This window comes from Ursus americanus, chromosome 24 (assembly GCF_024610735.1).
Source record: "Ursus americanus isolate L20-20 chromosome 24, mUrsAme1.1.p, whole genome shotgun sequence".
Lineage (NCBI taxonomy): Eukaryota > Metazoa > Chordata > Mammalia > Carnivora > Ursidae > Ursus > Ursus americanus.
Window position 1 is genome coordinate 46,983,824 of NC_142150.1, and position 13,081 is coordinate 46,996,904.

Consider the following 13,081-nt stretch of genomic DNA (forward strand, 5'->3'; position numbering starts at 1 on the left):
TACGCACCCCTCCCTTCCCACCACTTCTGCAGGTATGTCAGGGAAGCCCCAGGGGCAGAGATGTGGCCAATCCCAGCCCTGGAACGAGAGCTGTGCTCTACTTGGGCCCCGGGTGGGGGCAGGTGCACATCAGCATCCTCCTGGGGGCCCACGCCCCTCACTCACAGAGCCCGAGACCCACGCTATGGAGACCCCGCATGTACTGGAGATGAGGCTCCAGCGAGGAGGTGTCCACAGCGTGAGCTGGGACCTCTCAGAACAGCAGGTAGGAGACACAAGGGAGGCCAGCAATACCCACCAGAACCCCACGCTTTATCCAGAGGGGGGCATCGGGACCATACCTCGAACACCGTCTTGGCAGCATAGCCCTGCACATCATCCCGGTTGATGACGATCTGAATGACACGGTACCACACCTCTTCACTCACATAGTCACCGGCAATCCGGATCAGGTTCAGGATGGTGTCCACGTACCACGTGTAGTCCACAGCATACTTCTCTGCCAAGATGGCGACCTTCAGCACCTGCAGAGGGCAGATGCTCAGGGCAGGTGCTCCGGGCCTTGCAGCAGCAGCAGCACCGCGTGCTGCCCCACACCAACTCCAGGACTTCGGAAGGACACGTGCCAAAGCGTGGGTGTGCAAGAAGCTTCCACCAAATTCTCAATGGAGCCCAGGAGGTTGAAGATTTGCAGACCTAACTGGGGAAAGCCAGACTGCCCTCTAAGAATAGACTCGGTGGGACACGGTCGAGGAAAACTCACTGGAGGGCCAGGTCATGGTTACAGGAGGGCACAGCCAACCTCGCCCTGCACTGCCATCTGACCACGGCCCAGGCAGCCCTGGCACGGGTTCTCCTCCCAGCGACCCCATCCTCAGAGCAGCAGGCCCCTGGGTCTCCTCCTGCTCTGGCTGGCCTTTCTTAACACTCTCCCCTTTAGTCTTCATGGGAGACCCCACCCACTCATGTATCCCCACGCATTCCAGAGGGCTCTATGGACCTCACGCACTGCCCCAGGACAACAGCACCAGGCTGTCTAAAAGCAGACCTTCGCCCCCTCCCCCAGTCACCTTCTTGGGACACTGAGCCCCCTGAACAGCATCAGCTGTCAACACCAGACCCTGTTCTTCATGCAGCTGCCCATCTTCACAGCCCACCTTCCCACTCCTTCACCCTCCTAACTGTGCCTCCAGAGCCCCTGCTGGAGCCTGGACCACCATCCATCTGCTCTGCCCACCCTCCGGGATCCACACCAACTCTCCCCAAAGCTGAGCACTCAGGGTCTCCCCCAGCACCACGACACGGGCCAGCATCTTCACTGCCCCTGCCACACATGCCCTGGTCCCTCCACGCTCACCTGTCCCCCTACACCCCATGACAATGCCTCCCAAGCCGCCCCCCACCCCCTGCCGGGGTCCAGAGCCCTGCCTCCACCAATCCTCAGCCACACTACAAGCAGGTCTGCCATCCTGCCTAGGACCTGCCTTCCCTGTGGACAGAAAGCCCCTCTCCCTGTGAGCAGGGCATCCAGGTGTGGATGCCCAGCAGCTAGCCCGACCCCAGGGCACATCCTTGGACATGCCATGCTGCATAGATGGATGGACACAGCACTGACCCGGAGACTGGGGTCGCTCTTACTCCTCACTCAACTTAACTGACCGAGGAACATCACTCGTCATTTGAAAAGGAGTAAGAGCCAACACAGAGCTAACATTCAAGACCTTAAAAACCAGAACACACCCAGCAGTGAGGAGAACGGTGCCCCCGTGACTACAGTCCCCAGAATGAGCTCCACCCACACAGGCATCAAGCCCCAGCCCTGCTGCGTGCCACACTCCAAACATGACCCCTACCCACCCCACGCTCCCCTGCACCTCTTTTCTGGGATCTTCCTCCCCACGCTCCCCTACACGTCTGTTCTGGGATGTTCCTCCCCACACTCCCTGCACATCTGTTCTTAGAGCTTCCTCCCCCGTCCCTCCTGGCTCCCCTGACACGCCCGAGCCCCCTTTCCTGGCTGGGCATCAGCCCGGCTCCAGAAGCCTTCCTTGACCTTCTTCTCCACGGCAGCTCTGCTCCCCACGGAGGCATGACCACATGGTAATTAAGCCACAGCACTTAACACTGGAGAGCCAGTACTTGCCCCAGCCTGGCCACAGGGGCCACAACCAATCAATAAGTGATCCCTTATAAATCTAAGTGTCCGACTGTATTGAGAGCCACATATACTCAGAAGCTCCAAGCCTGTCATTTCCAAACCGAACAGCAGCCTAGGAGCAATCCTGGGAGTCACTCGTGGTGAGCTGATGCCAGACACCTGCTCCCCAGGGCTCTCCAGGAGGCCTCAGCTGCACTTTGCTTTCCAGAACAACAAATAACAAACACTTTTTCATAGGAGGGAGACGCTGCAGGGTCTCTGACCTTGGCAACTGACCTCTCCACACAGACTCACAATGAGCCCTCTGTGAATCACAACACACACTCAGGACCCTGTGTGCTGGCCTCGGGCTCCCTGGAACCTGGTGCACTCCGACTGTGCATCACGATCAGCCTTTCCCCAGGTCAGTATGTGTGGGACTCGGAAAAGGGGTTTGGCGTGTGCACCCACTTTGCTGATGACCTAAGGCTGGAAACGAGGACTGCAAGGTGGGAAACGGTGGCTACGCTCAACATATCAGAGAGGAAGGAGTGCGTGCCCAGCATGTAACCAGTATTTCCAAGGTTCAAACTTGCAGGCTTTTGCCCACAGGAACCAGAACTCGTGCTCACCTGAGTTGCAAAAGTATTTCATTGTGAGGGTCCCTGTTCGCACAGGCTGTTTAAAGTCATTCCCGAACGACTGAAAGGCTCCACTGAGAACGCTGATGGGAAGCTAAAGTGAAGGAATCTCACCCAAAATCGAGCAGATTCCCAGGAGAGCGCCAGAACAGAACCACACACAAAGGAAAGGAAGACTGTGCTGGCAGCACGGAGGCCATGGGACTCACAATCTCTTCTCGGATGGAGTAATCGGCCGTCTCCAGGTAGCTCAGCATCTCAGCCACAATCTGCTGGGCGTTGCTGCGGTCACACATGGCGTAGAGGAGGTCCACGGCCCGCTGCCGCACACTCACGTCTCGTTCCGTCTGGGGGCACGAGGCACAGTGTGAAAAGTGGCTCAAGCAGACCTTGGGCAGGGTGGCCAGGTCCCTGTGGCTCTGGCCCCCTACTCCGTCCCAACGCTCACTGCGAACTCTCCCTACTCCCCATCTAGATCCAGGGACCCCCGACACACTCTGCTCATGCAGAGCCCCTCACTCCTACAATCGGGCCCAGCAGCTCTGGACTGCCCGAAATCAAGATGCATCCCTGGAGATAGAGCAGAGACCTCTCTACTATGTGGTCACGGACTGTCACCTTCCACGTCACCTGGGAACTTATCACAGTGCCGCTCTCAGGCCCCACCCCAGACCTGCTCTGTCAGCCTCTGCAGTGCAGTAAGACCCCTGCTGCTCCTCGGCACAGGACAGCCTGGGAAGCACAGCTGAACCACCAAGCAACGGGCGAAGGCAAGGGTAAGTCTTTCTGACTCCTGGCAGTAACTGATAACAACCACCAAAACCAGGGCCAGGAGAATCCATGTGGCCTCCTGTTCAAAACACACACCGAAAATGCTAAAACACAAAGGGACAGAGTCAGACCTACTGTTAACTGCAAGCTTGGGCAGACCAATGGGCTCCGCAGCAGCCCCACCTGCCTTCCATTCCCTAGCACACTTCATCCAGCAACCGGTAACACTGGGGGCACCGTGGTCCCCCTGTGGGAGGACAGCTGCAGAGCCTGCTCTGGAGACTCCCAAAGGCCGGTAACGGGAGCAGGTAACCTCAACTTGGCTCTTTCAACTCTGGAACTTCAATTCCTTAAGAAAGGTGAATTTTCTTTTGCAAAGGGTGAGTTCACTCAGAGACAAGGACAAAATATTTTACCTTTCTACCAAAAAGAACTGTTTGCACTGGTTCAGACATCTACCGTGACCCGGCTCTGTGAATAACAGGATGTTCAATACTGTGTGCTCAGAGCCGACCTTACAGGCAGACAGAAAAGAATCACCCGGGGGTGCAAGCCCCAGAGGACAGAGCACTTGCCTTCAGAGCGTTGATGACTGTCTCAATGTGTGTCTTGACTGCCTCGTGGGAGAACTCGGAGCTGGCCAGCGTGCACATGCTCTCCAGGGCCAGATAGCGCAGGTTGGTCTCCCGGTGCTGTAGGAACTGGCCCAGCTGGTTACAGGCGCGGACGAGCAGGTTTGGCTCACTGCACGGACAGGGGAAGCAGGGTGGGTGGGGTTCCTTAGCACGCACCTCACAGACAGGGCCACTCACAGGTCAGCATGGCAGGTGGCATTCATGGCCAGCACGCTGCTGAAGGGAAACCTTGGGGCCCCCCACAACGGAAGCCTTGAATGTAAATCCTGAGGCCAGTTTTGCACTTGCTCCACTCATTGCCACCTCATATGCAGAATTCCACCAACTCCAAAGAGCTGGTGACAACAGAAGCACCATGCAGAACCGAGCGTCTCCTGAGCCTCTGTGCCAAGCTCACAGAGGGAACACTTAGGGCTCTCACCAAGGGTCCAGAGAGGTCATCTCAGCCAGAAGCAGCAAGCCTTGGCAAATGGCTAAACAAAGGCCTTGCCCACGAGAAGACTTCTGAGAGGCCATGCGCACACAGAGGTGCGAGGTCAGCGAGTCCCAAAATACCGCTCCCCAAGGAGTTCTGGCTACACTGCTACTTACTCTTGACTTTGCCCTCATGATGTTGTCGCTCTTTAAGTATCTTCAGTAAAGACCAAAGGGCTTCCCCTAACATCAAAACTTTTGTTTTTAGCAGTTCCCAACCTTGCTGACATAGGACTCTCAGTAGGACTTTCTGTCCCAAGAAACTACATTTGTCCAGAAACACTGAGGTGGAAGATGGCTGGGAGAGGGTCTGCCACGCCTCCTGGGCCCCCACACCACCTTGGATGGTGGGCAGCAGTCTGCAGTCATGCAGACCCAGGTGGCATCTCCCGCAGCCCTTCCTGGGAGCCACACCATCATGCTATTGGGAACTCTAGAACAACGCACCACTCGCAAGGCCACAGGCAGGAAGTCAGACTATGGGAGCTGAAGAGAAAAGGCAAGGAAGCAAACCACCCTGCTGTCCACCATCTCCCTCTGCTGCACTGACACACATGGCCGTTCCACCACCCCCCATAAAGCCCTCAGACCAACACTGAGTGTGGCTTTGTGTCGCAGGAAAGCTAACAGGCACCCACCCTCGTCCTTCCTGTAAGGTTATGGGAGAAGCCAGGCAGGATCAGGGTGCCCAGGAGGACAGGAAAGGCCCTCGGGGAAAGGCAGGACCACAGCAAACAGTGCGGAAGTGCTGAGGCCAGAGAGAGCACGAAGTGCTGGAGGAGAGCGAGGAAAAGAGACTGCACAAGGAGCCCACACCCATCCGAGGAGGGCAGAGGCAAGGTGTCAGCCTTGGGGAACGGGTAAGCACTCAATGATACCCAGCAGGCCTAACATCAACGAGAAAGGGCCCACACACATGTTTAAGAGGGGTGCGTCTTTAGCACACTCAGGGGAAAGGCCGAGGGAAGGAGCGCCGCCCACTGCCCACCCACCTATCGTGGTGAATGATCAGACTGATCGCCTCGAAGAGCACGGCGTTCTTGGCATTGGAATGCTGCACTTTTTTTGACTTTGGTGGTTCCTGGGCTTTGTTCAAAATCGTCTCCAGGCACTCGGTCAGGCGACCTCGCACTGCAGGGTCTTCTGGGCAAGACAGAGCACTGTCAGGCGGGGCTCCCCACACCCACCTGCCCCTCCCAGTCGCACCACCTCACAACCAGGCAGGGAGATAGCTGGCACGAGTTCCTGGTCCAACTGTGGAGCCACTTACAATGAGAGGATTTAATAGCCAGGGTAACTACCACACATTTTAATGCAAATAAGATGCACAACATTTTCACTGCATACAGATTATACAAATCAAGAGAAAATAAAACCTCAGAGACACAGACAAAACACAGAATATAAAAGTGTGAAAGACGGGGGCAAAAAATCTTTTTCTCCACCTTCATTCCCAACAGATACAGAGAAAATGTTACCAAAACCAACAAAAAGAGAAAGAAACTTTTTAAAGTTCTCATCAAACGAGAAAAAAGAAATAACAGACAAAAAAGGAATAAGAAAGCAACAAAAATATCAGAATATCAGAAACAACCTGTCCACCAAAATCCCTAGCACCTCCAGGGCGTCGCAAACCCGGCCATCGGAGAGAAGAGCAGAACTCTGTGGACGAGCGCGGGAGGGGGACCAGCAGGGCACCCAAGGAGCAGCCACCCAGGGCCTGAGCACAGAGGCCAGAGGGTGAGGGGCCAGACACAAGAAAATTGGAGCCTATGGCCTGAAAAAAGGGTCAGATGAGGAACTCAAATCCACATGCGATCTCAGAGTGAAGAAGTGGGATGGCCGCCAGGCAGGGATGGGCAGCCAGGGGCAGTAGGAGTGAGACAGGAAGGAGCAGGGCCATCAGGGAGGCCGGGCTGCTCCAGCTCAAGGGAGGGCTCTGCTGCAGGTGTGCAGTTCATACTTTGGTATGAAAGATATTTAGTAAAGGAGAATTACTTGTACCTAACAAATATCTTGTATAAACACCAGTTAGATTAAAATGTAAAGGCTACAACCACAAGCGATCTTTGCAAAGGGCAACTTGGAAGTGATCTATCAACATCTTCAACTACTGGGTGTCTGGGCAGCCAGTCAGTGACACGTCTGCCTTCGGCTCAGGTCATGATCTCAGGGTCCTGGGATCGAGCCCCGCGTCGGGATCCCTGCTCAGCAGGCAGTCTGCTTCTCCCTCTCCCAGCTGTTCGTGCTCTATCTCTCATAACTCTCTCTCTCTAATAAATAAATAAAATATTTTTAAAAAAAAATTTCATCTACATACTTCAACCAAGAAGTTCTACTTTGAGATACTTACCATATTAGTCAAATGTAACATTTTGCAATAAAACACGAACAGAAAAATATCCCCAGTGTGTACATTAAGGTTATACAGATTATTAACAACTTAAGATACAAAGTTTATAAGTGTTTCAAGTTTTACTGAAAAAGACTGTTTCAAAAACCCGCACAGATCTGATACTATCTAAGAGCAGAAACCGTCCCAAACCGTAAGAAAACTCTGAGTTCTGTACCAGCTGCTCTGGGAAAGCCAAAATGTGTGGCAGCATCATAAATGATCCACAGAACAAGAACCAGCGCCAGGAAAAGACTTATAAAGATAACAAACAAGAGACATAACCCTAAGACACGGAAGTAACCCCCCACCACCGAGAAGTCTCTGCTACGCAGCTGTTACCTGGGGGTGGATAGCACTGTAGCAACCTCAGAAGTTTTACAGACAGCCAGGGAGCCGGGACAAAATAGTAGGTATAATCCTGAAGGTCTGTGGATGCAGACGTCACGATCTGTAAGACAACATGGGCAGGTGCAGGCAGGTGTCACTCCGGCCCCCAGTGTGGTCCTTGGATCACACACTAACTAAGAAACAGTTCTGTTCGATGAGCCAAGTATACCTAATACACTTCTCTCTCTTTTGGAGGTGAAGGAGCACAGCGAGGCCATGCCCACTGGCATCATGCTCTTGCTCTGCAACGGCCACCCCACCCTGCAGGCACTAACCCGCGATACCACCGAATTCAACAGCACCTGCACTGGGAACCCAATCTTTCCTTTGTGGACCAGGACGCAAATAAAACACAAAAGGGAGAACCCTGGTCCCCTCAGAAGGGAGAAGATGGTGTTCTGAACCCAGCCCCGTACCCCCACAGCCCTCCAGTGCCAACCCCTGCCATGAGCTTGTTAAGGCCACACAGCAAGCTTCCTTCATTCATGGTTCCATCTCCTTGGCCGTCAGGGTCCTTGCCAGGGCAGACACTCCCTCCACCTTCTAATACCTGACTGGCCCTAAGACATGTCACTTCCACTAGCACACAGCCCAGTGCCTTCCTCACCCCCTCCCCATGTCATGGAGGTCAGAGGAGCACCACCCAACAAAGCTCACAGGTGTGACATTTTAGGTCATATGTAAGCATGTTCAGGAAGGCTTCACCCTGACCCCCGCCCTCAGCTGCAAGACAGCGGCCCAGGCTCAGGACGTGGCCCCTCCTGCAGGAAGGTGAGCTCGGCGCTGGGGAAGCATGGGCAGGACGAGCAGAGCAAGCAGAGGGCCTACAGGCACAGGAGCAGGACAGAAGGAGCCAACGCAGGCTGCCACACGCAGCTAAAGCCATGCTAAGAAACTTACAGCTTATACATGCACACATTTGAAACAAATACAAAATAAAAGCAAGGAAGAATTCATCCCAAAGATACACAAAGGGACCAGCAAACTAACCCAAGAAAGTAAAGGGAATAAAACAAGGACAGGAACAGAAAGCTGCCAGAGAGGAAAACACAACAGAGAGAGCCACCAGGTCAGAAGTCATCAAGCTCGACAGGCTCATGGGGGAAGTGAGAAGGCAAAAACACCCCGAGGCAAGACCGAGAAGGGGGCAGCACTACGACCCGCACCCCAACACGCAGAGATGTTTGAATATTTAGAGAAATCTGCAAACATCGGGAAAATGCAACTTACCCAAAACTGATGAAAGGACAGAAAATATAAAGGCCCATAACTTATTAAATAAGTTTTATCCAAAATAAGAAATGTTCCACAAAGAAATCCTACTTTCAAATGGCTCCACCACTTAACCCACAGATAAAGACGTCAGGCAAGACACAGAAAGGAACCAACGTCAACAAAACCAGCAAACACTACTCGTCATGGTAAGACACTGAAGACTCCCCTCTGACAGGAGGGAGGGCAGGAGGGAGACTTCCCCAGGAAGAAAATCCCCTTTCATAGTACACACTGTGTGGAGGGCTGAGTGGGAGCCAGAAAGCAGGAAACACTGACAAATGCAGGCTGGTAAAGAAAACTCACTGTCCACAGGCATGATGGAGGACAAAGATCATCTAATGCAATCTACACATAAATTACTAAGATTACTAAGTGAGGGCGCCTGGGGGGCTCAGATGATTGAGCGTCTGCCTTCGGCTCAGGTCAGGATCCCAGGGTCCAGGGATCGAGCCCCACATCAGGCTCCCTGCTCGGTGGGGAGCCTGCTTCTCCCTCTGCCTCTGCCTCTGCCGCTCCCCCTGCTTGTGCACTCACTGTCTCTCTCTGACAAATAATTAAAATCTTTAAAAAATAATAATAATAATAATAATAGGATTAGTGAGTCTGTCAGAGTTGCCAACTCCCAAGATCAATGTACAAAAATCATTTACACAAACCAACACAGAGTAGTTATAAAACACATTTTAGGGGCGCCTGGGTGGCTCAGTCGTTAAGCGTCTGCCTTCGGCTCAGGGCGTGATCCCAGCGTTATGGGATCGAGCCCCACATCAGGCTCCTCCGCTGGGAGCCTGCTTTTTCCTTTCCCACTCCCCCTGCTTGTGTTCTCTCTCTCTGGCTGTCTCTCTCTCTGTTAAATAAATAAAATCTTTAAAAAAAAAAAACACACATTTTAAGACATCACTGAGGGGCGCCTGGGTGGCTCAGTAGGTTAAGTATCTGACACTGGCTCAGGTCCTGATCTCAGGGTCCTGGGATCGAGCCCCACATCGGGCTCCTTGATCAGTGGGGAGCCTGCTTCTCCATCTCCCTCTACTGCTCCCCCCACTCATGCTTGCTCTCTCCCAAATAATAAAATCTTTTTTTAAAAAAAGATATCATGAAGAATACCATTTTAAAAATAAACTGTATAAAGATAAATCTAACAACAGATAAAAGAATCTCTACTCAAAAAGTTACAGACATGAGTGAGAAAAATTAAAGTAACTCTCCAAATAAACGGAGAGGGATACCATGGTCATGGATGCAAAGACAATACTGTAAAGATTTTAATTCTCTCAAAACTGACCTACAATCCCAACAGGATTTTGGGGGTGAGAGAACAAGATACGAGAGCGTGCTGCACTGGACATGGAGTTCCAGTACCTAAGACAGCATGCCACCGTGCAAGGTGAACAGAGACAGCAAGGAAGGGGCCACAGACATAGCCCACTGGTTTATGGCCAAGGTGGCACTGCTGGGGGGTGGGGGCGGCTGTTCAGCAGTGGCACCTGGACAACTGGTACACACAGAAACCAGTGCCAAGGCAGCTTGTCAACCTGAAACCACAGAACAGGGCAGACTCCACAGACAGGGCACAAAAACCACGAGCCATAAAAGACAGGGTTAGCGCACTGAAATGGGGAAGCTGGGATCACAGGAGACTTCACCAAGAGAGTTACAGACGAGGACAAGATTTCTTAAACACAGAGCAGACTAAAGCATACAAAGATGCCATTTTTGAAAACCAATAATGGTTAAATTGTGGGCAGTTTGGTTCAACCTAACGTAACCAACAAAATGCTCATATCTAAAATATATAAAGAATTTCTTCTACAAAACAACAAAAAGGTAACTGTAGAAAAATGAGCAAAACACTTAGTAGAAACTTCACAAAAGACACTCAAAAAAGCAACAAACATGCAAAGCTGCTCACCCCGGATGATAATCAAGAAAATGCAGATTTAAATCACAATGAGACACTGCCACCTCCCCCCAGAATGGTTTACATCTAAAACCAAGACGCAGAGCCGTGGGGAACTGCACACTGCTGGCAGAACAGCCAGTCGGTACAGCTGCCTAAAAGCTGCTCTGGTGCCCTCAAGGTGAACCGTTGCCACTCCCTGACCCAGTGATGCCACCTCCAGGCACAGTCCCCCAGCCATCCACACACACGCACACACGCACGTGCCAAGAGACAGCCGAGCTGCTCACAGCGGGTCACTCCCAACCGCCTCGGTGTCAGACAAGACAACGGGTTAGTATGTTGCGGTGCATTCACACAAAGTCTACACAGCATCAAACATGAAGAAACGGCACACAGAACAAACCCGCCAGCTCCCCAGGGTGGAGCTCTACGCATCAAACACAAAAGAACACATGCCATCCGCAGGGTCCCTGTGCACGACTCAGGACACAGTCACAGCTGGATGTCTGAGTGAAGGACACATGCTCAGGCAGCAAAGGAAAGAAAAGAGTGAGGCCACCCAAATGAGGTCAGGGCTCCCTACAGTGCGGGGCACCACCAGCAACCCTGTTCCCCACCCAGCTGAGCAGCACTCAGCTGACACGACCGTGGGCTGCGCTGCTTTACTCGAGGCCCTTTCCCATACGGACAGGACGTTTCTCAGCGGGCAAAAAGGTTGAAAGAAAACCCAATGAATACCTAACCAAGACAAATTCTCAGTCCTGAATTTACAAACTGAGCCGAATATCTTGCATTCTAAACAGTAATCTAATATGTTAATTAAATAAAATAACTAAGACAAAAATGCACCCCGAGACCCGTTCCCCATCAACAGACTTACCCTGCTTAATCTGGAGACGGCCAGGGAGACAGAGGTCTTGAACTCCTCAGGATTCTTCTGTGCCAAGGTGGTGATGAGGCTGGTGGCGGCGGTCACCACGCCCTGGAGCAAACACACAACAAATACACACCGTGACCACAGCCAACATGCCTGATGCTGACTTCTCACTGTAAACTCATTTTCCAGATAAAATGTAAAACCGAGAGCAACAACCTGGAGACCCTGGGCCAGATTCAGAACTACTTTGACTGGCCCACAGTGTCTTTAAAAACTGAGATAGCACATGTCTGTCATTTTCCTTCTGGAGCTTCTCTCTGAGAACCTGGGCACCCAGCAATACTAGTGGCCCAGATCCCTGCCTCAGTGGAGGCCAGCGGAGGGCAGCAACAGCTCCGCCCGAGTCTCTACCTGCCCTAATGCTTTCCTCGGGGTCTGGCCACCTGTCCAGCCCTAGGGTCAGCTGCGCTCACTGCTGCCCCTAATTTAAATCACTCTGTGTAGGGGTCCCCAGCTGGCTCAGCCAGTAGAGCACACAACTCTTGATATCGGAGTTGTGCGTTTGCGCCCCAATGTTGGGTATAGAGATTACTTAAAAATAAAAATAAAATTTAAAAAAAAAAAAACAAACACCACTCTGTAGGGCCTGGGGAGGGAGACACTACCTTTGGAATCCTTTGAATCTTTACAACCCAAAAGCGAGACTGTGGAAAACAGCAACTGAAAGAGCTCATTATTCCCCTTCCTGAAAAGAGGTCCAGGCCGTATCCCTGCCATGCTGGTCCCTGAAGCACCCCAGGCCCCGGTGAGACCCTTTCCTGCAGAGCACCACCCCCCGCAGTGCCTGGCCTCAGTGCACAGGGACCCCCCACCACGCAACACGGGACACCTCTGCTATGGTCCCAAGACAACTAGGAGTTGCTCCCACCAAGTCGTGCCTCTTGAAAGAAAATACTGCTTAAGTAAAGAAGTTCTCTTGTAAATATGAAATAGATAAAACAAATGAACGAGGTTTGACAATGAAGACACAAAGTTCAGGAAGCCACTCGGATCACTGTGTAATCCCTCTGGTCCTCCTCCACCTCGCTCCTGAGCAGGTGGGACAAGGGCGGCAGTTTCTGCAGCTACAGAGGTGTGATGAGAGTGAGCTCCCGGCCACAGCTGAGCGGCTCCTTCAGCTTTCTAACGACGACCTGGGAGCTGCCTTAAAGAAACGGATCTAACTGGCCTCAATGTCCATTTCTCAGTGAGCAAAACAAGTACCAACCGGTTTCCCTCCCAAGAGAGCTCTAACAAAACTCCGTATTTGTAAACATGCAAATTCCACCTGGGCAGAGTCACTCAGCAGGGCTCCTAAGAGTTTGGGGCTCAGCCTGGCCCACCGGGATGATAGAACAAGCCTCCATATTCTGACGAGAGTTGTCTGGGACTCGCTGGCTCCCGAGCACAGCTTCTCCCAGCAGGAGTCTTCGTAGGAAGGGCAGTGTGAGAAGACCAGGGGAAGCCCAAATGGCCCCCAGTGCTGCCCCTCTGGCCACGGTGCACTACCCTACCCCACGCAGACCCCCAGGCTCCTCCCCTGCTCT

General features: G+C 52.6%; 1 protein-coding gene across 10 annotated transcripts in view; it reads right to left on the reverse strand.

Moving 5' to 3' along the window:
• The window catches only part of AP2A2 (adaptor related protein complex 2 subunit alpha 2), an 84,364-nt gene that overhangs the window by 15,178 nt on the left and 56,105 nt on the right, over positions 1-13,081 (reverse strand). For 8 of the 10 annotated variants that reach the window (XM_087855157.1, XM_087855155.1, XM_087855159.1 and 5 more), the window contains 6 exons: positions 11,499-11,600; positions 7,393-7,501; positions 5,651-5,801; positions 4,125-4,293; positions 2,988-3,125; positions 342-524 (listed from right to left, as the gene is read on the reverse strand). In XM_087855157.1, the coding sequence (XP_087711283.1) occupies positions 342-524; positions 2,988-3,125; positions 4,125-4,293; positions 5,651-5,801; positions 7,393-7,501; positions 11,499-11,600 (852 nt within the window). The remainder of the gene's footprint in view (positions 1-341; positions 525-2,987; positions 3,126-4,124; positions 4,294-5,650; positions 5,802-7,392; positions 7,502-11,498; positions 11,601-13,081) is intronic. The other 2 variants (XM_087855158.1, XM_087855153.1) reach the window with 1 other exon arrangement.